This window comes from Oncorhynchus keta, chromosome 14, assembly GCF_023373465.1.
Source record: "Oncorhynchus keta strain PuntledgeMale-10-30-2019 chromosome 14, Oket_V2, whole genome shotgun sequence".
NCBI classification, from domain to species: Eukaryota; Metazoa; Chordata; class Actinopteri; order Salmoniformes; family Salmonidae; genus Oncorhynchus; species Oncorhynchus keta.
Window position 1 is genome coordinate 52,197,776 of NC_068434.1, and position 27,882 is coordinate 52,225,657.

Sequence of the window (27,882 nt, forward strand, 5' to 3'; positions counted from 1 at the left end):
GATGTTTTAGTGGCAGCTGCAGAGAAGTACTTAGGTGTATGGCGTTTTACTGCAGAAGGGTTACAAGGTGTGTTGAACAAAAGAGGCCTGTCCTCCCAGGCAGTAGGCCTGGTGTAGAACCAGTTAAGATCAAGGTAGTGAAATGGGGTGATACCTTGTTTTTTGTAGTATTGGTATATACAGTAGGTGTAGGGTTAGTTGGTAGTGTATTATTTTCCTTCCTTTCCCCCTTTTTTATTTTTGTATCACAAAATGTAACGTGATCGACCACACACGACAGACAGCACAGTAGGTGACCTCATGCGCAAACAAAATGTGCGAACGCCACATAATACCAAAGAAGAAGAACGTCATGACGTAAATTCAGAATCTGACAGAAAAACTCACAACTGTTTACTCAGTCCGAGTAATAGTCATAATCATCAAGACAAACTGGAAGAGACAGATGTATCTAAGAATATTACACAGCATGGACTTTATGTAAATATCGTTACAGCAAGATGTGAATTGACCCAGGAGAAAATACCGACTGAGACCAAAGACGACATGTTGGTTCGAAACATGAGAGATGGGACCCCTGTAAGTTAAATTAACGTTACCCACGTTTGGACATCCTTCAAAAATATTTAGCTAGCTACTGTAGTTAGCTAGTAACGCGTTAGGTATGGCTATGCCGGAAGTGTCAATAACGTTATTTATAGCCGAAGTTAGCATGCGACTAGCTAGTACGTTAGCTTTCTAGCTAACGTTAGCTATCTCTTCTGTTTTCGCTAGATAATATCTCTGCCATTTCGACAATCGTATTTTCACGAGGTTTATGTGTCCATATAGCTACGTATTTTCACATGATTCGATACATACACGTTAGATAGCTTTGTCGCTACATTTTGCGAACTCGTTAGCAATAAAGTTTGCTGTCCGTGCTCTTGAATTCCAATCTGATATGATTAGCTTGGCGAGGGTCGGGGTCATATGAACAGGGTACACATGACAGTAAGTGGCTATATCTACCACAATAACATACAGCTGGGTGCCCTAAAATGTCTTTATCCAACATAACATTGTAGTAAAGCAAAATGTTTGGTCTGGAGCTATGCATGTAACGTTAGCGAACTATCAAATCCCATTACTTGGCTTTATTTTTTTTAGACTGATAGGACAGTTGAAAATACAACATTTTTGCTTATGGAAAATATATTCGACAGGTGTTTAGGTGTTACAATCATATTCTACACTATACTTGCTTGTTTTGTCACACAAAAAATAAATAGTCGAACTATTCGAACTTTAGCAACCAGGAAATGGCGACGCGATTTCTGCATAGTGCATTTTTAATTGATACAATCAAGATGTTTTGTGGCACTGGCCTACACATAATACCCCATAATGTCAAAGTGGTATGATCTTTTTCGAAAATGTTACAAATTAATTAAAAATGACATTGAATATCCCTTTGGGCATCGTAAAGTTAATAATTACACATTGGATGGTGTGTCAATATCAATACACCCAGTCACTACAAAGATACAGGCATCCTTCCTAACGCAGTTTCCGGAGAGGACATGAAGCCAATGGTGACTTTAAAACAGTTAGAGTTTAATGGCTGTGATGGGAGAAAACTGAGGATGGCTCAACAACACTAGTTACTCCACAATAGTGATTAACACCGGGATCCCGGGACCACTCTTCACATTTCCTGGAAAAATTTAATGACAAGACCTGGGAAATGACAAAATTGTCCCCCAATGTCGCACTAATGCAATTCCAAAAAATACACAACATACGCAACAGCAGATTGGCCACAATCTCCAAACAGGTTGTTGCATCGAAGCCTTTAGACTAGCGTATTTCCTTCACACGAAGATGCAATCATTTCAAAGCGCACGCATAATTGACACTGCCGGACTGCACACGAGAACCGAATGCAGTTTAGAGTTCTCATCAGAACTGAAAATTAGATTGTGGTCCGACCCATGCCCGGTGAGTTGAAGCCCGAGCCCCAGTGTGTTAGAATAAAGTAGACTAATGCAATTGAAGATATGTATCAAATTCTTGCTTATACTGAAACTCCCAAAGTCATATCCAACCGTTAACTAATTTAAAGCAATAGTCGTGTGTGTGTGTGTGTGGTCACCTAAATTATAATTTCAGCACCATTTTGATTGGGACAGCACCATTGTATTGCTTTCAGACAAGCGTGGGGGACATGTATAGATGAATCAATCCAAGTCAGTTTTTTGTTTTCACTAAATCTCTGTTTGAATATTTGGTAACCGACTGGGGAAATGTTAGCTAAATTGAGTTGAGCGCTAATGTTTGCTCATATATTAGTAGAGCAGAATCTTTTGCTAGCACATTATACAAATCTGCTTGGTCTTCAATCGTGTAGTAAGTAGCCTGTCCTACTCTTGACCAAAAGCCTTTGGTTAATTCATCTCTGGCTGGACAAGTGGAAGTGGTAGCTCATTTATTCGTTTACTCATCTATCTACTGATCAGAAACATTTAGCATAATGTAAATCAAGTGTATTATTTATCTATTGACTCATGTATTAGCCTTATAAAGCCTAGGCTATTTCCCCACTGAATCCCAGTGAAAGAGTAGGCAAAAACACATCTGCCACGCTGATCCTTAACACTGGGTCCCCTCAGGGGTGTGTACTTTGTCCCCTCCTGTATTCCCTGTTCACCCATGACTGCGTGGCCTAACACTACTCCAACATCATCATTAAGTTTGCTGACGACACAACCCTGATCACCGACAGCGATGAGACGGCCCATAGGGAGGAGGTCAGAGAACTGGCAGTGTGGTGCCAGGACAACAATGTGAGCAAGACAAAGGAGCTGATCGTGGACTACAGGAAAAGGCGTGCTGAACAGGCCCCCATTAACATCGACGGGGCTGTAGTGCAGCGGGTCGAGAGTTTCATGTTCCTTGGTGTCCACATCACCAGCGAACTATCATGGTCCAAACATACCAAGACAGTTGTGAAGAGGGCACGACAAAACCTTTTCTCCCTCAGAAGACTGAGAAAAGATTTGGCATGGGTCCCCAGAGCCTCAATAGGTTCTACAGCTGCACCATCGAGAGCATCTTGACCGATTGCATCACTGCCTTGTTTGGTAACTGTCCGGCATCTGACCATAAGGCGTCACAAGGGTAGTGCGAACGGCCCAGTTACATCACTGGGGCCAAGCTTCCTGCCATCCAGGACCTACTATATAATAGGCGGTGTCAGAGGAAAGCCCTCCAGTCACCCAAGTTATACTGTTTTCTCTGCTACCGCCCGGCAAGCTGTACCAGAGCGCCAAGTCTAGGACCAAAAGGTTCCTCAAAAGCTTCTATCCCCAAGCCATTAGACTGCTGAATAGTTTATAAAACTGCCACCGGACAATTTATATTGACCCCCTCCCCCCTTTTTGTATACTGCTGCTACTCGCTGTTTGTTTATTACCTGTGCATAGTCACTTCGCCCCCACCTACATATACAGATTACCTCAACTAGCCTGTACCCCCGCACACTGACTCGGTACCGGTGCCCCCTGTATATGTGTTACTTTTTATTATAACTTTTTATTTTAGCCTACTTGGTAAATATTTTCTTCTTCTTGTTCTGCACTGTTGGTTAAGGGCTTGTAAGTAAGCATTTCACGGTAAAGTCTACACTTGTTGTATTCGGCGAATGTGGCAAATAAAGTTTGATTTGATTTTGAAACCCAGAATCGCATGAAAATTGATAACTTTATTTTGTAATCCATAGGTTGCATTATCAAAGCACGTCTCACCTAGTCATGTCAAAATACCGTTATAACATTTACCCTGCTGTCTCCTGTTGCGGCCCATATGAGAGCTTCGGGAGAGGATGTGTGATCAACAGACTGAATGAGAGTAGGTATGGATAGTTTGTTTACAGAGTTGGTCCCTGTTAAGATACCTTGAAGAGAGGAAATAGTTTAAATATCATCTCCCTGTTTTATTCATGAGCTGATCTGTTTAATCAACAACTCAATTTAGCCAAATAGGGGATATTCTGTCATTTGTTGGGAGTTTATCGAGCAAGCTTAGCAACGTTGGTAATTTGATGTTTGTTTGACTGTTGTTACAAAGTTTGTATGACTCAAAAACGCTATAGCCTACTCTGGGTGCATCCTGAGCACACTCTGTGGAGATACCCTAGGCCTACTGCTTAATTGCGCTGAATTAATTGAGGAATATGATAACACTTGGAATTTATGAACAGCCTGTTTCACAATTGTCGATCAAAGTTACTCTATCATTACTAAATATCAGTTTCACTTGCTGTGAAATCTTAACATAGTGGTGTAGCCGGCAATGTGTCGCACCGACAATGTAATTTTGGGAGATCCCTGTCATAGTGACTGTATCTCGGTTTTAAACACTTTAAATGGGCACTTCTAATTTTTGCTGTATTTCCCGGGACACTAACCTAACTGACAGAGTGAAAAGAAGGAAGCCTGTACAGAATAAAAATATGCCAAAACATGCATCCTGTTTGCAGCTAAATGGCTCTAAATTAATACAGCAAAAAATGTGGCAAAGCAATTTAACTTTTTGTTCTGAATTCAAAGTGTTACTTTTGGGGTAAATCCAATCCAGTACATTACTGACTACCACTCCACATATTTTCAAGCATTGTGGTGGCTGCAGCATGTTATGGGTATGGTTGTAATCGATAAGAACTGTGGAGTTTTTCAAGATAAAAAATAATGGGAGTAGAGCTAAGCACAGGCAAAATCCTAGAGGAAAATTTTGTGGAGTCTGCTTTCCACCAGACACTGGGAGATTAATTCACCTTTTAGCAGGACAATAACCGAAAACACAAGGCCAAATATACACTGGAGTTGTGCATTTGGAAAGTATTCAGACCCCTTTTACACATGTTGTTATGCCTTATTTTAAAATGGCTTAAATACAAATTTCCCTTAGTAAATCTACTCACAATACCCCATAATGAAAAAGCATAAACAGGTTTTTATACATTTTTGCAAATATATTTTAAAAAACGAAACAGAAATACCTTATTTACGTAAGTATTCTGACCTTTTGCTATGAGCCTCAAAATTGTGCTCAGGTGCAACCTGTTTCCATTGATCATCCTTGATGTTTCCACAACTTGATTGGAGTCCACCTGGGGTAAATTCAATTGATTGGATATGGTCCCACAGTTGACAATTCAAAGGAATTGTCCGTAGAGCTCAGAGACAGGATTGTGTCAAAGCACAGATCTGGGGAAGGGTACCAAAAAATGTCTACAGCATTGAAGGTTCCCAAGAACACAGTGGCCTCCATCATTCTTAAATGGAAGAAGTTTGGAACCACCAAGACTCTTCCTAGAGCTGGCCACCCGGCCAAACTGAGCAATCAGGGGGAGAAGGGCCTTGGTCAGGCAGGTGGCCAAGAAACCTGATGGTCACTAACAGCGCTCCAGAATTCCTCGTCTGAAGGAAACCTGGCACCATACCTACGGTAAAGCGTGGTGGCAGCATCATGCTGTGGCGATGTTTTTCAGCAGCAGAGACTGGGAGACTAGTCAGGATCGAAGAAAAGATGAACGGTGCAAAGTACAGAGAGATCCTTGATGAAAACCTGCTCAGGACCTCATACTGGGTTGAAGGTTCACCTTCCAACAGGACAATGACCCTAAACACAGCCAAGACAACGCATGAATGTCCTTGAATGGCCCAGACAGAGCCCGGACTTGAACCCGATCCAACATCTCTGGAGTGACCTGAAAATAGCTGTGTAGCGACGCTCTCCATCCAACTTGAGTGTCTGCAGAGAAGAATTGAAGAAACTCCCCAAATACAGATGTGCCAAGCTTGTAGTGCCATACCGACAAAGAATTGATGCTGTAATTGCTGCCAAAGGTGCTTCAACAAAGTACTGAGTAAAGGGTCTGAATACTTATGTAAATGTTTTTATTTGCAATAAATTTGCAAAGATTTCTCAATGTGTTTTTGCTTGAATAGACCAGGGGAGGACCTTCCTCAGTGAATTTCATAAAAATAATGAAACATTTTTAGATAACGATGCTAAATATAGTCATGTCACCAAATAATTTATTAAAACATACTGTTTTGCAATGAAGGTCTACAGTAGCCTTAACAGCACTCTATAGGGTAACACCATGTTGTAGCCAGAGGACAGAGTTTCCATCCTCCTCTGGGTACATTGACTTCAATAAAAAACCTAGGAGGCTTGTTCTCATCCACTTCCATTCGGGCTGGGTGATACTGTATATCGGATTAATTTGATTTAATTCAAATTAGTTTTTGAGCTATGTTACAAATGTCTGTAGGTTTTGTTGTTTTTCTTTTTTATGAGCGCTTACGTCCACTTGCTCTGTTGTATTTTTGGTCTCGTCTCCTTCACTCACTGGGGCGGCAGGTATTCTAGTGGTTAGAGCGTTGGACTAGTAACCGAAAGGTTGCAAGATCGACTCCCCGAGCTGACAAGGTAAAAATCTGTCGTTTTGCTCCTGAACAAGGCAGTTAACCCACTGTTCCTAGGCTGTCATTGAAAATAAGAATTTGTTCTTAACTGACTTGCCTAGTTAAATTAAGATAAAATAAAACTCCTGTGCTGTGTACACCTTCTCATTTACATCAGAGATCTGTATATAATGACGAAAGGCACATCTCCGCCCTAACAATGGGAGTCGTTGTCTCAAATGCGGGAAGGCAGGCGTCAAGCTTAGGTCCAAAATAAGCCCACACTCTAAGCCTCTTCCCCTGCCTCTCACACCAAAGTTGAGAGTTCACATCTTCCTCTTTCACCAGGGTTGCCATGTTCACGTTTTTCCTGCAAAATTGGGATACGTTCAAAATGTATTGGTTGCAGGTTTTTGGGCTACTTCTAAGTTGCACTGCGGGCGCCGTGTGTGTGTGTGTGTGTGTGTGTGTGTTGAGAGAGCATGCAGCTTAGTCCACTATTGGCTGAGTCATGTGAGTGAGAGGAGACAAAGCAGCACACATGCTCGGCAACTTTTTACCAGTTGTAGGTAGACTATTTAACTAGTCATTATGCGCAAGTGAAACTTGAAATGGAAGTTATGGAACTCCCTCGCTTGCTTCTGTTATGGGGAAAAGTCCTCAATTAATATATTTTCATCTGTTGGCCATCAAGTAGCCTACCTGGAGCTGACAAACAGATTGAATAAATAGCCTATAACTTCAGTGCATTCTAGTTGTAGCCTTGTGTTATGCAATTATTAATGGCCACATTTAGTTATTCAAATTGGAAGTTATCAAAGCTGTATCGCAATTGCCAGTCAGTGGTTAGAATGCATTAGATTGATGGTAACAGACAGTCAGTCAGATTTAGGCCCCAGGTTTAAAAAAAAAAAAAAAAAAATAAGTTAAAAAAAAAAAGAGAATAATAATAACAATAAACACTGGCTGTTGACAAGCATATTCCGTTCATAAACATATTATTCATATTTAATTTGGTGATTGAAATTATGACCCCATTCTCAGTAGCCTATTCCAGCAGGCTATTGGGAAACAAGCACTTCTTATCTCGAAATCGGCAAACTATTCATGTTCAAATAAATTAGTCTGTAACTTTGAACTAAGCAAGCTGCTAAATCGTTCAGATGACATCTTGCCTACGTTAGGCTACTATAGACTGAAGATGTAGGCCAATCAGGGGCTATAGGCTACTTGCATCTATCTAAGCAAACCATGGCAAAGTTGAAGTACAATCGTAAACCCAGATTTTTAGTTTGTAGCCTATGCCTATTGAAATGACAAGTCAGTCTCTCAAATGGACCATTTATAATTGTTTGTAGTCTTAATAGCTGGCACATAATAACGGCACAATGGCCAGAAATTAGCCTAACATTTAAAAAAATGTAGTTCATCGAAGTGTTTCTTGCTCAGAGATTGAGATCCTTTGTCCATATTTTATTACTCAAACTCCCCTGTCAGATTTGTCTATAGTTATGCTCATGCACAAAAGGGATTTACTTATAATTATAAACCGGGTTCGAGCCCTGAATGCTGTTTGGTTGGCATATCAGACCATATACCATGGGAATGACACAATTACCTTTACGTTGGCAACCAGTTTATAATAGCAATAAGGCACCCTGCGGTATATGGCCAATATACAGTACCATGGCTAACGGCTCTATCCAGTCGGCCTGTTTGTGCCTTATTGCTTAATCATAGCAGTCAAACAAGTTCAATCGAAATCCATTGATGGAAAATTCTGGCGATGTTAAGTGCAAATTCTTTTCTCTTGCGACAATCAACTTAGTTTATTAAGTCTAGTCATAATTTGCAAGGCCACTTGATTTCAACATCTGAACGAAGTGGAAAGGCTAACATGCTTTTCAAGCAGTTGGAGACACACAGAAGGGTGTGTTTAACAATTCAACTGTTCAACCTTGTTAGCTAGCTAATAGATCCAAATAGGCTGAACTTGAAATATAAAAATTAGCTGGCTAATCACTAGCAGGTGGGTTTGACAGATTTTTGATGAGACCTGTGTTCATTTTTAATAGCCTAATACATGTTACAAGAAGTTTGTCATTTTTAGTGAATGTGCATTATGCATGGTTCTAGTTACATAAACAAAATAATTGAATTTTCGTGGATAGACTTGAAAGCCAGATCAGTGATTTTTTAATTTTTAATTTTTATTTATTTTTGCCCCAAAAAAGCAGGTTAAACTATTTTAAGAAAATAATTAAATTATTAGTGGGTCTTATGGTTGTGGAAGGCTTATATTTAGCCTAGTTATAACTTCACAAGCCCTGAATTCATTGGATTATTGCTGACTGTTTGAAATGCAGTGTATTTGACCTTTAATTGTAGAACAACACTTATTTAGAGAACATAAAAACCATCAAGATATATATATTGTGAATCTCCCATAAGTTTGAAAAAAAATCTGTATGATTTTTAGGCCATGTTGCCCAGCCTTTACCTTCCATAGACTTACACAGTAATTATGACATCACCCAGATGATGTCCTCCAACCTATCACAGCTCTTGCAACATGAACTGACATGTTGTCCACCCAATCAAAGGTTCAGAGAATGAATCTAGTACTGAAAGCTTAAGCTACAGCTAGATATCAATGCAATGGATGAAATGTGGTTGAGTAGTTTACTCAGAGAAAGTCAATAGTTGAACAGTTTTGAACAAATTAATTTGTTCAAAAATGAAAGAAGCGAGAGAGAGCTATATTTTGTATTTTTTTCACTTAGCTTGCGAAGGCTGTTAGCTAGTTTAGCATACTCAAGCAGACTGGGATCTTATGCTAGCTAGCTGGCTATGGCTATCCAACACTAGAACTCTTCCAAGTCAAGGTTTTATAAATGTATTGTCACCGGGGCCCGCCAGTGTAACTGCTAAAATACTTGCTGACTACACTGTACTGCATGACTGTAGCGGGTTTACTAACACGTTAGTTCTAGTGTAGATATGTTCTAGTGTAGATATGTGTGTTAGTGCCTGTCACCTTGATTACTCAAATTTCTCTCGACCTGTGCACCTACGTTTTAATCTTTTATTTAGGGCTGTCTCCAACTAAAAAAAATATTAGTTGCCCAAATACATTTTAAAATGTTTATGAATCTATTTTTCCATATTGACATCCTATGTGTTTTAACCTCTCTGGTACAAGTGGGATGCTAGCGTCCCACCTTAACAGCCAGTGAAATTGCAGGGCGCCAAATTCAAAACAGAATCCCATAATTAAAATTCCTCAAACATACAAGTATTTTACACCATTTTAAAGATAAACTTCTTGTAAATCCAGCCACAGTGTCCCATTTCAAATAGGCTTTACAGCGAAAGCACACCAACCGTGGTCTAGGTCACTGCAGCGCTAGCTGTGCCACCAGAGACTGGGTTCGCACCCAGGCTCTGACGCAGCCAGCCGCGACTGGAAGGTCTGTGGGGCGATGCACAATTGGCCTAGCGTCGTCCGTGTTAGGGATGGTTTGGCCGGTAGGGATATCCTTGTCTCATCGCGCACCAGCAACTCCTGTGGCGGGCCGGGCGCAGTCCGTGCTGACCAAGGTCACCAGGTGTTTCCTCCGACATTGGTGCAGCTGGCTTCCGGGTTGGATGCGCGCTGTGTTAAGAAGCACTGCGGCTTGGTTGGGTTGTGGACGCATGACTTTAGGCCTTCGTCTCTCCCGAGCCCATACGGGAGTTGTAGCGATGAGACAAGATAGTAACTACTAATAATTGGATACTACAAAATTGGGGAGAAAAAGGGGGTAAAAGAAAAAAAAGAAAAAATGCATTGTCTCAAACAAACATCTGGTGACAGTGCAGAGAGCCACATCAAATAACAGAAATACTCATCATAAACATTGATAAAAGATACAAGTGTTAAACATACGAATACAGAAACTTCTCCTTAAGCCTTTATTACAGCAAAGTTAAAAAGAATCGCTTTCATTTAATGAATGCAATTTCCGAAATGGAAAGGTTTATTTATTGTTTACTTGAATTATTCAAAAGTCTCTCTATTTTTGATATACTTTGCCTTGACAGTTTTGCACACTCTTGGCTTTCTCTCAACCAGCTTCACCTGGAATGCTTTTCCAACAGTCTTGAAGGAGTTTCCACATATGCTGAGCACTTTTTGACTGCTTTTCCTTCACTCTGCGGTTCAACTCATCCAAACCATCTCAATTGGGTTTAGGTCGGGTGATTGTGGAGGCCAGGTTGTCTGATGCAGCACTCAACCACTCTCCTTCTTGGTTAAATAGCCCTTACGCAGCCTGGAGGTGTGTTGGGTCATTGTCCTGTTGAAAAACAGATATTCTCACTAAGCTCAAACCAGATGGGATGGCATACTGCTGCAGAATGCTGTGGTAGCCATGCTGGTTAATTGTGCCTTAAATTCTAAATACGTTTCTGACAGTGTCAAAAGCGAAGCACCATAACACCACCTCCATGCTTCACGGTGGGAACCACACATGCGGAGATCATCCTTTCACCCACTCTGCGTCTTACTAAGAAGACACAGCGGTTTGAACCAAACATCTTAAATTTGGACTCATCAGACCAAAGGAAAGATTTCCACCAGTCTAATGTCCATTGGTCGTGTTTGTTGGCACTAGCAAGTATCTTCTTATTATTGGTGTCCTTTAGTAGTGTTTTCTTTGCAGCAATTTGGCCTTATTCACACAGTCTCCTCTGAACAGCTGATGTTGCAATGTGTCTGTTACTTGAACTCTGTGAAGCATTTCCTTGGCTGCAATTTCTGAGGTGCAGTTAACTCTAATGAACTTATCCTCTGCAGCAGAGGTAACTCTGGGTCTTCCTTTCCTGTGGTGGTCCTCATGAGAGACAGTTTCATCTTAGCACTTGATGGTTTTTGCCACTGCACTTGAAGAAACTTTCAAAGTTCTTGAATATTTCCGGATTGACTGACCTTCATATCTTAAAGATATGATGCATGGTCATTTCTCTTTCCTTATTTGAGCTGTTCTTGTCATAATATGAACTTGGTTTAAATAGGGCTATCTTCTGTATACCACCCCTGCCTTGTCACAAAACTGATTGGCTCAAATGTATTAAGAGAAGGAAAGAAATTCACTTAACAAGGCACACCTGTTAATTGAAATGCATTCCAGGTGACTACATCATGAAGCTGGTTGAGAGCATTTTTATTTAGTGTTTTTATTTTGTGTTTAACCTTTCATTTAACTAGGCAAGTCAGTTAAGAAGAAGTTCTTATTTACAATGACGGCCTACCAAAAGGAAAAAGGCCTCCTGTGGGGACGGGGGCTGGGATTAAAAATATATGACAAAATGCACATTACGATAAGAGAGACAACAACATAGCAAGGCAACAACACATGACAATACAGAATGCCAAGAGTGTGCAAAGCTGTCATCAAGGAAAAGGGTGGCTACTTTGAAGAATCTCAAATATAAAATGTATTTAGATTTAACACTTTTTTTTGTTTTTGTTGGTTACTACATGATTCCATATGTGTTATTTCATAGTTTTGATGCCTTCACTATTATTAGACCAATGTAGACAATAGTACAAATAAAGAAAAACCCTGGATGAGTAGGTGTGTCCAAACGTTTGACTGGTACTGTAGGTGCTGGGCTTATAAAGAATTCTAGTAAAGAACAGTAATTCCCCCACACTGTTAAAGCTCCCAAATCACTGCTTATTGACAAAGTTTCGATCCGGACAAACAAACAAACTGGGTGCTCACAACCCAAAATGTGATAACAATGAGATGGGTACATGTAGTAGTTCCAGATAATTACAAAATGTCCAAGTAGGTGACCTGGAAGACGAGACAAATCAAAGTGACATATTCATGTAAAAAATGGTCAGATATCAAACTCTTGGTTCAGACCTCTAGGAGATATTGTACACATGGTGAATCCAATCCATTACATTTCTCTTCTTCAATAATAGATTATCAGTATCTTCCCCCCCTCTTAGGAGTCTTAACATGTTCGATGCCAATGTATCTCAGAGCTAATGTGGTGACGAGCCTCCATGAAATTATTTAAACACCCAATTCTAATTTTCCCCTTAAAATCAGGGGTTCACATACTTTTTCACACATGGATATTGCATGTTGAATCATTTGTGGATAAATAAATGTTGAAAAAGTATCATGTTTTTGTGTAATTTGTTTAATCCGGTTATCTTTATCTATTATTAGGACATAGATTATGATCTAACATTTTAGGTTTGAAATATGTGAAAATGATAAGGGGTTCACAAGCTTTCTCCGCACTGTACATCTAATAGCCAATTAGCTATATTAGCTAGCTACTAGCTCCCTGTGTCCCCTCCACTGAGATTTATAGTCCCCTCTTGCAAACTCCTTGCGCACATTGTCTGTTTTTCTTCATCTGTGGGGTTTCACACTGGCTGTTGTTGCCTGGACAACTGGCTGCACACTGGCTGTTGCCTAAAAACACGCCACATCGATACAACTATGACTAAAAGTTACTGTTCCCAACAAGCATAGGCAACCTCTTCCGCCTCATGTTACCAAAACCCGCCCACAAGTCAAAACCGATAACCTAAACTGCAAAATTAAGAATTGCGATTGATTTAATTGAATTTGATCATTTGAATTTTGACATTCTTAAACCACACAGAGTATGGAAAAGCATTGTCAATTGCCAGTTGAGAATTCATTAGATTTGTCACAATTCATGTTATCACAACAATGCAATTTAAATGGCAAACATGAGAAATGATTTGTGATTTACACATTTACGTTAGATTTTTAAACGTGTCAGTGTTGTACTGGTTAGTACCATGGGAATTAAATGTCACACTTTTCTTTTTCAAATTGACAGACATGCGTACTCAATCATGAAAATGATAATGCAATTTATTTTACATTTCAATTTGAATTTCGTCACCCATTGAGGAAAAGGAATTGCAATCTTGATATTGATTTATCATTTGTCCATTTGCATTTCCAATTGAGTTTCGGCAGGTAACTCCTTCCATTAATATTAATCAGAATCAAGCAATAGGAAGCTTTAAGAGTCTACGTAACTAACTTACATTAATTCTGAGGTCCCGAGTTTCTGACATGACCTGAACGCGGCAGTAGTTCCCCTATTGTAGCATCTCCCCACGTTGACATATTTTCACTTTTAAAACAACAAGGAATGGTGTGGCAAGTTCTTGCTCAATGTTGTTATTACAGATCAGGCACTGCTATTTTGCACCGTGGAATGTCCTAAACCGCCCCTGTCACTATCTTCCCATTGCAGCACACCACCGGCCGTGCCAAGGTGTCCCATGCAGTTGTGGTCATCTTTCTAGAGTTCTTTGCTTGGGGGCTGCTTACAACACCAATGCTGACTGTAAGTAAACACACCAGACACCCAAGTTTTAAGTTTGATATTTTATTAGTAATTTTAACACAGGAGACAGTTTTATTACTCATCCTTGAGATGTTTCTACCTGTGGTAAATTCAATTGATTGGACATGATTTGGAAAGACACACACCTGTCTATATAACGTCCAATAGTTGACAGTGCATGTCAGCCAAAACCAAGCCATGAGGTCAAATGAATTTTCCCTATAGCTCCGAAACAGGTTTGTGTCAAGGCACAGCTCTGTGGAAGGGTACCAAAACATTTCTGCAGCATTGAAGGTCCCCAAGAACACAGTGGCCTCCATCATTCTTAAATGGAAGAAGTTTGGAACCACCAAGACTCTTAGAGCTGGCCGCCCGGCCAAACTGAGAAATCGGGGAAGAAGGGCCTTGGTCAAGGAGGTGACCAAGAACCCGATGGTCACTCTGACAGAGCTCCAGAGTTCCTTTGTGGAGATGGGAGAACATTCCAGAAGGACAACCATCTCTGCAGCACTCCACCAATCAGGCCTTTATGGTAGAGTGGCCAGACTGAAGCCACTCCCTATGACAGCCCACTTGGAGTTTGCCAAATGTTACCTAAAGGACTTTCAGACCATGAGAAACAAGATTCTCTAGTCTGATGACTTCTCAGGACCGAGGGAAAGATGAATGGAGCAAAGTACAGAGAGATCCTTGATGAAAGCCTGCTCAGGACCTCAGACTGGGGAAGAGGTTCACCTTCCAACAGAACAATGACCCTAAACACACAGCCAAGCCAAGCCAACACAGAAGTGGCTTCTGGACAAGTCTCAATGTCCTTGAGTGGCCCAGCCAGAGCCCGGACTTGAACCCGAATGAACATCTCTGGAGTGACCTGAAAATAGCTGTGTAGTGACGCTCCCCATCCAACCTGACAGAGCTTGAGGATCTGCAGAAAACAATGGGAGAAACTTCCCAAATACAGGTGTGCCAAGCTTTTAACGTCATACCCAAGAAGACTCTAGGCTGTAATCACTGCCAAAGGTGTTTCAACAAAGTACTGACAAAGGGTCTGAATACATATGTACATGTGATATTTCAGTTTTAAAAATGTCTAACAAACTGTTTTGCTTTGACATTATGGGGTATTGTGTAGATTGATAATAAAAATATATATTTTTAGAATAAGGCTGTAATGAAACTAAATCTGGAAAAAGTCAAGGGGTCTGAATACTTTCCGAATGCACTGTAAATAAGTAGGTGCTACCAAATGTCATTATTGGTGAGTTTGTACATTTTACATGTGAATGTGAACGAGAGACATTGTGCAAATGAACAGTACTGGCTATGGAGCAGCATGTGTACATGCTGTGTCTGTGTGGAGTCTGGAGTTGTTAGGGCAATGAGCCTGCCTGGAGAAGATGGCAAAAGAGCAGACAGGCTGAGAACGGAGAGGAGAAAAAATGCAAGGAAATCAAAAGGCAATTCATCCAAAGGGCTTTGACTTCTCAAACACGACAGAAAGCCCAAACAATATGATGCCCCGTCACCTTATTAATTCAGCCACTTACTTAGATAACTAGAAAGTTGAACTTAAGGGTTGCTTTAATGTAGAATTCTTTGTTTTTCACACTGGGAAAAAAAGTTAACGCATAAATATCTTTCTTCTCGGCATCAGACAACTTTGTGCTTTTTTTGCACTTCTCCAGTTGGATGAGAATTCAAAAACGGGCACTCTATCAGCAGACAGCGCTCTGACTGATGTGTAGCTACGTTTCTCTGGTACTTTTTGAGGTGTGGCCAGCCAACTTTTCTCCGGTAAAATGCAAGCCGGCTACATTCTTTCTGCGATCAACTGAAATATGATGGCCGTGCATTGATTTAGCAAAAAAATACCTTGCTTTTTCATTGTAAGCTAATTTAGCCTACTTCCAGCCAAATAGCGTTGCACTTCTGTTGTCATCCGATGAAAATGACTATTTTCTGCCAATTGTGTTGCACTAAAGTACTTTCTGTAATGGAAAACTATAGTTGCACGTCCCTGAACAGTCTCTTGAAGCAAAAAATAAAGACTTTCAATATAAAACGCATCTGCTGTCAATAAACAGCTGTACTCATCTGCTTCTGCTTTCTCCAGTTGTGCTATTTACAAACAAACACATGACTGGCTCAAATGTTCTGGGGAACTACGGTATGCTTCATAATGTTACAGGTGAAATGGAGAACGCAATCTGCTTTATCTTCTAACATATTGCACAAGTTGACTGCAGGTATTTACTTAAAAAGTAGCTAATAATGTTAAAATGTATAGAAAAACATGTAATAAATAGTTTTACCGGTATTGAAAAACCATCCCGTGGCTATTTTCAAATACCTTGGTATACAGTATACCACCCAAGCCTAGTGTTCACCACCCGCTGGCGGTAGTTAGCGGAGCAATTCCGGTACCAGGCTGCGATGCAACTGGTCAGGATGCTCTCGATGGTGCAGCGGTAGTATTTGGAGAGGACCCGGGGTGGCATGCCACATTTCTTCAGCCTGCCTTAGGAAGTAAATGTGCTGTTGCACCCTCGACGAGTGGTGGTGTTGGTCCATGTCAAGTCCTCTTTGATGTGGATGCTGGCCCACGTGTTAAGAGTCTGTATGGAGGAGGGTCTGTTGCTATTCCTGACAACCTGTGTTCTGCCCATCAGGAATTCTAGCGTCCAGTTTTAGAGGGTAGTGTCCAGAGTCGGGACTCTGACATTAGAGGGAACAATAGTGTTGAATGCTGAACTGTAGTCAATGAATAGCATTCTCACATAGGTGTTCCTCTTGTTCAGATGTGTTAGGGCCGTATGAATAATGGTTGTAATGACATCTTCCGTGGATCTGTTGGAGCAGTAGGCAAATTGGAGTGAGTCCAGTGTGCCTGGCATGCTGGCCTTGATGTGAGCCATTACCAGCCTCTTGAAACACTTCATGATGACCGGTGAGTGCGACTGGGCGATAGTCATTTGCGCATGTCAGCTTGTTTTTCTTGGGCACTGGGATGATGGTGGTCTCCTTGAAGCAAGTGGGGGGACTACAGCATGGGACAGGGACAGGTTGAAGATGGCAGAGAAGACGCCCCCTGGTCAGCGCACACTCTTGAGGACGTGGCCAGGGATGCCATCTGGGCCGGCGGCTTTGTGTATTCACTCATGAGAGTGCCTCACGTCAGACTCGGAGAGCAAAAACATCTGGTTCCGGAGCAGCGAGAGCCTTCCAGGATTGCTCAGTATTGTCTGCCTCGAAGAGTGCATAGATTGTGTTAATCTTATCTGAGAGGGAGGGCACCACACAGCTGGATTTGCCTTTGTAATCTGTGATAGCCTGTTCCTTGCCACATGCGTTGCCAGTCTGAGTTGTCAAACATCGATTTAAAATTTGAGTGTAGTGTCTTTTTGCATCCCTAAAGGATTTGTAAGAGCTTGTTCATTATGCTTGCCTTGTACGCGTGTCACGCCACCGAATTGTTGAGATTCGCGCTGCTGACATTGAATGCTGCAGTATGGGCTCTCGGCATGGTACGGATTTCTCTGTACTTCCAGGGTTTTGGTTGGGGCATGTCCGGATTGTTTTTGCAAGTACATCAACACATTTCATAATGAAGCCTGTGACTGACAATGTATATACCTCAATATTGATGGATGAGTCCTGGGTGAATGAATCTTTGAACATATTCCAATTAATATTCTTAAACCCTCCTACAGCATTGAGTCTGCATCTGTCCAGCACTTCACTATTCTTTGTGTTGGTGGCTCCCTCTTGAGTTGCTGCTTCTAGGCAGGGAGTAGGAACAGAGAGACGTGATCTGATTGGCCGTTGTGGAGGCGGGGAAGGCTTTATATGCATCACAGATGTTTGTGTACACATGGTCCAGCACGTTGCTTCCTCTTGTGGTCCCGGATACATTTTGATGATACTTTGAAATAATAAAAAATAAACTTGCTTTGTTAAAATCTCCCCCGTCTATAAAGACTTCTTCCGGTTGAGAGGATTCTTGCTGGCCAATCTTCTTGTACGATTCGCTGAGTGCTGCCTTGATGTTTGCTTCTAGCTGTATGTATGCAGCTGTGCTAATAACGCATGTGAATTCCCTCGGTATATCGTGGGGTCTGAATTTTAGCACCAAAAACTCCAGGTAGGGTGAACAGGAGCTTGAGATGTTTTTAACTTCGGTACACCATGAACTGTTGACGAGGAAGCCTATGCCTCCCCCTACTCTTACCAGAAGCCTGCGTTCAATCAATACGGAAAATTGAAAAGTTGTCTGGTTGAATAACAGAGTCAAGTGAATTGTCCATATGCCATGTCTCTGTAAAAACCAAGACTCAGCATTCCCTGAGGTCCCTCTACAATTTGAAGCCTTGCTCGGAGTTCACAAAGTTAATTTTCCAGCGATTGGACATTAGCCATCAGGATGCTAGAAAGAGGAGGCCATGTAGCCTGTCTCTTCAGCTTTGCTTGGAGTCCCCCTTTCGTTCTTCGTCACCGGCATTGTCTTCTGTCGTCTCGGCCAGGAGCAACAGGTAAGCCAGCTGTGCGAGACATTTATTATTCCAGATCTGGGAGGCTGAGCGATAAGTCTGTAGCTTCTGATTTTTTAAATATTTTTTTTACCTTTATTTAACCAGGCAAGTCATTCTTATTTTCAATGACTGCCTGGGAACAGTGGGTTTAACTGCCTGTTCAGGGGCAGAACGACAGATTTGTACCTTGTCAGCTCGGGGGTTTGAACTCGCAACCTTCCGGTTACTAGTCCAACGCTCTAACCACTAGGCTACGCTGCCGCCGCTCGTAGGAAATTATTGCACAAACATTCTGAGCAAACAGTCATAATTAATGCAAAAAATACCAATGAATAAAAGCAAAGTCGAGCAGGAAGCGGCAAGACGCGCGCCCTCCTCAGTGCCCCAAAGGACATGAATAAATGACAGCATCTGTAGAGACTTTGCAAATGACCTAACAAGGGTATTTATATTGTCTCATTCCTCTGTCCTCCAGGTTCTTCATGAAACATTCCCCCAGCACACATTTCTCATGAATGGTCTGATTCAAGGTGTTAAGGTAAGAGGCATTTCCATTTGGGTTGCTTTTAAGAATCAATGTTTACTATATATTTTTTAATTAGGAACTTTTAGTTGCGATGAGAGGATATTTGGTCACTATGCTCACTTTGAGAGGTGCAGGGGGGAAAACCTGTTTGTCAAGTTTCTACTAGGCATCGTCTTTTCGCCTATCTGGTTTGTTCAGATCAGCATTAGTCAATGGTGAAAAGAGCTCAGTATTACAGCATTGTAATATAACTTATTTTCATGTATGACATAGAGATGGTTGTCAGTCAAAATCACAGAGGATTGAGCTTGCCTGGTAACTCAGGTCTGCCTATGGCTTGGTCATGATCGTCTTTGTGCTGCATTTACTACCCACAGCAAGACCCCATGTTACTATACTTCAGTTAGCTATGTCACACTCTTTATGTGCTTAGGTGAGCAATTTTAACACTGGTAATGTAGCTCTTTCACACCTACATTGAGTTGTGTCAAACGCCTTCCCATATAGGTCTCGTGCTTGATGCATTTTTGGCGTAGCATTGTGATGACATTTTACCCACCCCCCTGTGTAGGGGTTGCTGTCTTTCCTGAGTGCCCCTCTGATAGGTGCCTTATCAGATGTTTGGGGCAGGAAGTCCTTCCTGCTGGTTACAGTGTTCTTCACCTGTGCCCCAATCCCCCTAATGAGGATAAGCCCATGGTAAGAGGCACCGGTAGACATAGCACCCTTTGTGCTCAGTCACATGCTTCTCATGTGAGTGATCTCTATAGCGCTCTCTGTGGCTTCTGCAAACCTGCTGGGAACAAGGGTTGTATGTGTGCAATGGGAAAATCTCAATTGCATACTCCTCGTGTCCTCTCTCTTCGCCTCCTTCTCAAAACCTATTGGATGAGAAAGCCATAGGTCCCTCCCCTCTGATCTTCTCCTCCAATGGGTTTTGAGAAGGAGGAAAGAAGCGAGGAGTATGAAATTGAGATTCTCCCTATGTGTTTTCTGCTGACTTCTCACACTGAGACAAATGTGTCTTTGCTGCTGAATTTAAACAACTTTGTTTTCAATATTGTTTTCAACTATACATTTCTATCAGTGTTGAATATATGTGACATTTCCTCTGTTTTGAGTAAGATTTTTACTTTTGAATGTCTCTCTACAGGTGGTATTTTGCCATGATATCAGTCTCTGGTGTCTTCGCTGTGACTTTCTCTGTAATATTTGCATATGTTGCTGACATCACTGAAGAACATGAAAGAAGCACCGCATATGGACTGGTAATGGCTCTTGTCTGTCCCCACCACCCTTATTTATTTTTTATTTTTGTAACCTTTATTTAACTAGGCAAGTCAGTTAAGAACAAATTCTTATTTTCAATGACGGCCTAGAAACAGTGGGTTAACTGCCTGTTCAGGGGCAGAACGACAGATTTGTACCTTGTCAGCTCAGGGGTTTGAACTTGCAACCTTCCGGTTACTAGTCCAACACTCAAACCACTCGGCTACGCTGCTGCCCCATATGACTTATATGTTAAAGAGGATCAAATAAATTAACACACAAATGTTGAGGATGTTCCACCTTCTGCTTCAGGTGTCAGCAACGTTTGCCGCCAGTTTGGTCACGAGTCCCGCAATCGGTGCCTACCTTTCTGCAAATTACGGCGACAGTTTGGTGGTGCTAGTGGCCACTATCATCGCAGTGGTGGATATCGCCTTTGTCCTTTTGGTTGTGCCAGAATCTCTCCCAGACAAAATGAGACTGACGTCCTGGGGGTCGCCTATCTCCTGGGAGCAAGCTGACCCCTTTGCTGTGAGTGACATTGACATAACCTTACCCAAATTGAATGAACTGTTATACCGTATGTACATATACAATGCAAGAAGGCAATTAGCTCCGTAAAATGGCCATTTTGCGGAGTAAAAAATTGAAGGGCTGCATACGTCTGCATATTTTGGCTACGCAGGATTGTCATTTTGCATTCTTGCGTATGTTGGTTGGGTACAAATTAGCCTCAAGTCTTACAGCTGTTCAATATGTTTAGAATTTCACTGTGATACTGAATGTTGACCACTTGGTTTTTCTTCCTCCCATGTCATTTGTCCAGTCTCTTAGGCGAGTGGGAAAGGACCCGACAGTGTTGCTTATATGTGTCACAGTGTTCCTGTCCTACTTGCCAGAGGCAGGCCAGTACTCCAGTTTCTTCCTCTACCTGCGACAGGTGCGACTGGTTATAAGTCAATTATAAGCATCATGGGAAGTCTTAAGTCATTCTAGCATTGTTATCAATCATTATGTAATGTTATCTGACCAGTGTTGCCAACCATTTTGCGGTGAGTTTCGCTATTGGCTCCTTGATTTGTCGCTAGAAGTCTCTAGATGTTTTGCCATTTCTGTGACGACGTCACAGCACATATTTGGCTTACTGCGGCATAGCTGCAGTCCCCGTTTTCGCACCCTCTCTCGCCGCACATCCTCTCCCCGTGTGCTTCTCAGCTGGTGTGTGTGTCGTTGCTGTGAATCCAACTCTCGTTTGCGGCAGAATTTAGTGTGCAAAGCTCTCGTGTCAAAACTTCCCAAAGGCACCCTGAAAAGTAGCTGAATTTGTCACTAGAACCAATAAAAGTCACTGGAGTGGTCTGAACAAAGTCACTCAATTGGCAACATTGCATCTGCCTTGTCTAAATTAATTGGATATGGGGAGGGTGACGTGTATACTTCACTTTTATCCACGCTGTGTAATATGAGATGCACTGTGCTTTGCGTTCCTTTTCAGGTTATTGAATTCTCGCCTGCGGCAATTGCTGCTTTTATAGCAATGGTCGGGATCCTCTCTATTATCGCTCAGGTATTTTGTTGCTATATTAGTATTTCCTCTATTCATCAACTGTGAAAAGTGTCACTATTTATGATGTTCCACGTCAATATTTACCTCAGTATACTATTAAAATATAATGAAGAATACAATATTTTGGATTTACTGTAATTTTTCCTCTACCCTTTTCTTTTAACAGACATTGCTCTTAACCTATTTTATGAGAACTATTGGAAATAAAAACACAGTGTTACTTGGACTGGGGTTTCAGCTGTTCCAGTTAGCCTGGTATGGCTTTGGATCAGAACCATGGTAAGTTTGTGTTTGATCCACAGCCAAAATGATATCTCATACGTGCTAGAATACATAGGGTTGGTCTTTTAGTCTTTAGTGTTGTCCAGCTGTCCAAGTGTTGGCACCGCGTCAGTGTGGAGGGGATTTGTCCATTGTCCGTGTGAAATAGCTCTAACCCCACTGTGGGACCTCCTGCCTTTCAGGATGATGTGGGCTGCGGGTACAGTCGCAGCCATGTCCAGTATCACCTTCCCTGCAGTCAGTGCTTTGGTGTCCCGGATAGCAGCCTCTGATCAGCAAGGTAAGACAACACTAGTCTCCTCTCTGTGGCTCTACCTTTTCCCCTCCACACATTGCCCTTACACGGAGCTGCAGAGGTCACTGCCACTGACCAACTAAAGAGCAACAGCTGACATGTGACAACTGATTCAAGCCTTGGTCTATGTAATCTCTACCTTGTTCTCCCTTTCACCATAACAGGCGTTATGCTTTTTATACCCTTTCTACCTGAGGTGTCTGAAAGGAGGTGAATTGTGAGTTTATCTGTGCCGTCAGAGTAAAATCTGGTTTTGTTACGCTTACAGGATGTGTCCAGGGAATGATTACGGGTATCAGAGGCCTATGCAATGGGCTGGGTCCAGCTCTGTACGGCTTCATATTCTTCCTGTTCAACGTGGAGCTGAACGAGCTTGACCCTATGACAGGAAGAAACAAAAGCACATCTCAGGAGCCCAGTGAGGTACAGAGCCCAGAATACGCTTACATCTTTAATTTCATGGCTGTGTAACTCTGAGATCATATGAGTACAGCTGTGATGGTGAATGTGATAGTCAGTTTGCTTTAGGCCCTTCGAGCACCTAAAACCCTTCTGTTGGCTAAAAAACAGTAGTTTTATTTTATGGAGTTGGATTAGAAAAACAAAAAGTTATCCCATTAAGAGAAGCTTCTTCTACTTTTTGATGATGGTTAAAATAATCATTATCAAAGTAAAACCTATCATCAATACATACACTGCATTACAAAAGTATTCAGACCCCTTCCCCTTTTCCATATTTGGTTATGTAAAAGCCTTATTCTAGAATGGATTAAATAAATAAAAAATCCTGATCTATCTACACACACTACCCCATAATGAAAAAGCAAAAGCAGAAATACCGTATTTACATAAGTATTCAAACCCTTTGCTATGAGACTTGAAGTTGAGCTCAGGGGCATCTTGTTTCTATTGATCATCCTTGAAATGTCCACCTGTGGCAAATTCAATTGATTGGACATGATTTGGAAAGGAACACGCATGTCTATATACGGTCCCAAAGTTGACAGTGCATGTCAGAGCAAAACCCAAGCCATGAGGTCAAAGGAATTGTCCATAGAGCTCCAAGAGGATTGTGTCAGCACAGATTTAGGGAAGGGTACCAACACATTTCTGCAGCATTGAAGGTCCCCAAGAACACAGTGGCCTCCATAATTCTTAAATGGAAGAAGTTTGGAACCACCAAGACTATTCCTAGAGCTGGCTGCCCGGCCAAACTGGGCAGAGAGGTGACCAAGAACCCAACGGTCACTCTGACAGAGCTCCAGAGTTTCTCTGGGGAAATGGCTGTCCTTCTGGAAGGTTATCCCATCTCTGCAGGACTGCACCAATCAGGCCTTTATGGTTGAGTGGCCAGACGGAAGTCACTCCTCAGTAAAAGATGCATGACAAGCCCGCTTGGAGTTTGCCAAAAGGCATCTAAAGACTCTGACCATGAGAAACAAGATTCTCTTGGTCAGATGAAACCAAGATTGAACTCTTTGACCTGAATGCCAAGCGTCACGTCTGGAGGAAACCTGGCACCATCCCTACGGTGAAGCATGGTGGTGGCAGCATCATGCTGTGAAGATGTTTTTCAGCGGCAGGCGCTGGGAGACTAGTCAGGATTGAGGCAAAGTACAGAGAGATCCTTGAAAACCTGCTGCAGAGCGCTCAGGATCTCAGACTGGCTTGAAGGTTCACCTTCCAACAGGACAACGATCCTAAGCACACAGCCAAGACAACGCAGGAGTGGCTAGAGGACAAGTCTCTGAATGTCCTTTAGTGGCCCGGACTTGAACCCAATCGAACATCTCTGGAGCGACCTGAAAATATCTATGCAGCGATGCTCCCCATTCACCCTGACAGAGCTTGAGAGGAGGATCTGCAGAGAAGAATAGGAGAAAGTCCCCAAATACAAGTGTGCCAAGCTTGTTGCGTCATACCCAAGAAGACTCGAAGCTATAATCCCTGCCAAAGGTGCTTCAACAAAGTACTGAGTAAAAGGTCTGAATACTTATGTAAAAGTGTAAGTGTAATATAACCCTGTTTTTGCTTTGTCATTATGGGGTATTGTGTGTTGATTGATGAGGGGGGGAAACAATTCAATCCATTTTAGAATAACACTGTAACGTAACACAATGTGGAAAAGATCAAGGGGTCTGAATACTTAACGACAGCATTGTACATGCAAGCGGTTCATTTTGGTAACCGTTATAGTGAATTTTCTTTCAGAAACCGACCATTCCCGGTCCGCCCTTCCTGTTCGGAGCCTGTTTAGTGTTGCTGGCTCTCCTTGTGGCCATCTTCATCCCTGACCACCACAGTATGGCAGTGAAGACCTACACGGACACGCGCAAAATCAGCACCAGCAACAACCTCCAGAGTTTAAACCCCCTGCCTGCCAGCGAAGAGGACATAGAGCCTCTCCTGCAGGACAGCAGCATGTGACTATCTGAAAGAGACTCCAACATGAGCCCCCCTAATGGCCCCTAAACTACAACCTCAACCAGCAGCAGCCGACATGGAGCCATGCCGGGTATATCCTTCAACCACGTTGAACACAGTTCTGTTTCTATGATTAGGGATCGGTCTTTTGTCCAGCGAGATGGTTTTATCGTTTATTGTGATTTTACATTGCGACAAGGACAGAAACACTTCTTAATGCACCGGGTTGAGTGACAATGTGTTTTGGTGTCAAACATTGGCCTAGACAGTGTTTGTGGAGTTGAAGAGATGACCGTAAACTCTGCTGGTTTCTCATGCTTAAAGAACTCCCCTCCTATTAATGGGTTTAAAATGCCAATCAATGCCCACTCCAGCTTTATGTTAATAAAATATTGACCTGTATCTCATCAAAGTTACTGTGCAATCTAGACTGTAAACGGATTGGTGTATAGTTAGGTAAATACACTACATGACAAAGTATGTGGACACCTGCTCTTAGACCATCTCATTCCAAAATCATGGGCATTAATGTGAAAGTCACTGAGCTCTTCAGTAAGGACATTCTACAGCCAATGTTTGTCTATGGAGATTGCATGGCGGTGTGCTTGATTTTATACACCTATCAGCAACGGGTGTGGCTGAAATAGTCGAATCCACTAATTTGAAGGGGTGTCCACATGCTTTTGTGTGTATATATAGTGTATGTACCTTAAAGGTGATGCAATTTATTATAAATGCTGTGCCATATATTATTTTTTATTTTTGCTTTTTGTCATGCATTGTTGAATCAGCCGAGTGAGACTTGACTTGGACTTGAATGTTACAGAAATAGTTGCTGAAAGAGTTGAACATGACATTCCAAATATGCCTATCCACCCTACAAATCCCAACCTGAGTATATTGTCAGCTACCTCAAATTTTTACCTCTTCATAAGATGTAAATTAAAGACAAATCTTGGCCCCCTGATTTGGTATAGCTTCTCATAACCTTTAAAAACTAAATCATCACTTTTACAGGAACTGTTACCTTTTTACATCTGAGTGTTAGTTCTTGTGTTGCATAAAGGTCTGGTGGGATTGTGGCTACCCGTGACGTATTAATGGATTAACTTGAGACCCACAGTACAGTTGTACTCCTCAGTTTTTAACTTGAGATTTTAACTGCCAATCCTGAATTGAAATTAAAACCCGTGATAATGGCATATTGTGGTACTTTAAAAATGTATTTTCAGTTGTTTGGCCTCATAACTATTGCAACTAGTTGGAAAGTGCTTTTTTGTGGTATGGTGACAGTAACTGTCAAAATAAAGGATACACTTGAGTAAATGAGGGTTTTGGCCATTCTGTTATGGTGCATTATCCTGGTATGGTTTAGTTCCACTCGACCCCTTTAGAGGACAAGGTAAACACCAATGAATACACAGCCATTGAGTGATCACCTTCAACCTATGGTGAATCCTTTCTGTCCTGATGGAAGTGGTCTCTTCTAGGATGACAATGCCCCCATCCACAGGGCACGAATGGTCACTGATTTTTTTGCTGAGCATGAAAATGATTTAAACCATATACCATGGCCGTCTGTTTCCAGATCTCAACCCTAATGAACACTTATGGGAGATTCTGGAGCGGAGTGTGAGACCGTTTTCCAACACCAACAAAGCACCAAATTATGGATTTTCTCGTGGAAGACTGGTGTCTCATGTAGTTCCAGACAGTTGTAGAATCTATTGTAGGCCAAGGTGTACTGAAGCTCTTCTGGCGTGGTGACCCAATGACCTATTAAGACACTTTGTTGGTGTTTCCTTTATTTTAGCGGTTTCCTATTATGACCCCAGACTGAATGGAGACCAAGATGTTGCTCTGTCAGATCTTAATATTTTTTAAATGTTGCTCTCAAAGATGGTTGGTGTAAAAAAACACAATACAACCTATATTTTTGCATACAATCATAACTAACCTGTAAAAGTGGAATTTAGTGTTACATTTTCCATGTTGTGTACTGTATTAATTTTGCCAGCAGGTTTGAATCTAACTTATGACATATCTCATGTTGATGAAACGATATGAATCTGTTCAATAACTTATGTAAGACCCAAGTCTTGGACTTTCGTAATGCAGCACTTAGTATATTTTAAGAACAAGGTTAATATATTTAGCCATTGTTATTGCTAAAGAAAACGATTCAATTATGCAGTTAAAATACCTATTTCTACTCTTGCAGTGTAAATTATGCATTCGTTTGCTGAGTACTGCACCTTAATTTCAATGAATATGTGTACCTAAAAATATATATACATGTTTAATATACTGAACAAAAATATAAGCGCAACTTGCAACAATTTCAAAGATTTTACTGAGTTACAGTTCATGTCAGGAAATTAGTCAATTGAAATGAATTAATTCGTCCCTAATCTATGGATTTCATATGCCTGGGCAGTGGTGCAGTCATGGATGGGCCTTGGAGGGGATAGGCCCACCCAATGGGGAACTAGGTACAGGCAATCAGAATGACTTTTTCTCCAGAAAATGGTTTTATTACAGACTGTAATATTTCTAACCCCCTACAGTTTTGAGGCCGGTTGGACGCACTTCCAAATTCCCTAAAACGACGTTGGAGGCAGCTTATGGTAGAGAAAGTAACATTCAGTTATCTGTCAACAGCTCTGGTGGACATTCCTGTAGTCAGCATGCTCCCAACAAACTTGAGACATCTGTGGCATTGTGTTGTGTGACAACTGCACATTTTAAAGTGGCCTTTTATTGTCCCCACCACAAGTTGCACCTGTGTAATGATCATGCTGTTTAATCAGCTTCTTGATATGCCACACCTGTCAGGTGGATGGATTATTTTAGCAAAGGAGAAATGCTCATTTACAGGGATGTAAACAAATTTGTGCACAAAATTTGAGAACATTTCTGTGCATATGGAACATTTCTGGGATTTCTTTTTATTTCAACTCATGAAACATGGGACCAACACTTTACATGTTGCGTTTTATATTTTTGCTCAATCTATTTTGAGGTCTTTTTTAAATTGATTTTGAATTATTTCTTCATGGGTTGTGCATTTGTAATAGCTTTGTTTTCTCTTAAATCATAATTCTGAATAATATCTACAATAATAAAGAAATGTATAGCCA

The 27,882-nt window shown here is 41.5% G+C and overlaps 1 protein-coding gene across 1 annotated transcript; it reads left to right on the forward strand.

Annotated features, from left to right (window-relative positions):
- Window positions 1-338: 338 nt before the first annotated feature.
- mfsd14bb (major facilitator superfamily domain containing 14Bb) lies at window positions 339-27,882 on the forward strand. Its single transcript, XM_035786437.2, has 12 exons — window positions 339-579; window positions 13,758-13,850; window positions 18,855-18,917; window positions 19,477-19,604; window positions 20,059-20,173; window positions 20,487-20,705; window positions 21,001-21,114; window positions 21,670-21,741; window positions 21,908-22,020; window positions 22,206-22,303; window positions 22,587-22,741; window positions 24,530-27,882. Exons 1-12 carry the CDS (start codon window positions 547-549, stop codon window positions 24,743-24,745), a joined length of 1,419 nt encoding a protein of 472 aa, XP_035642330.1. The 5' UTR covers window positions 339-546; the 3' UTR covers window positions 24,746-27,882.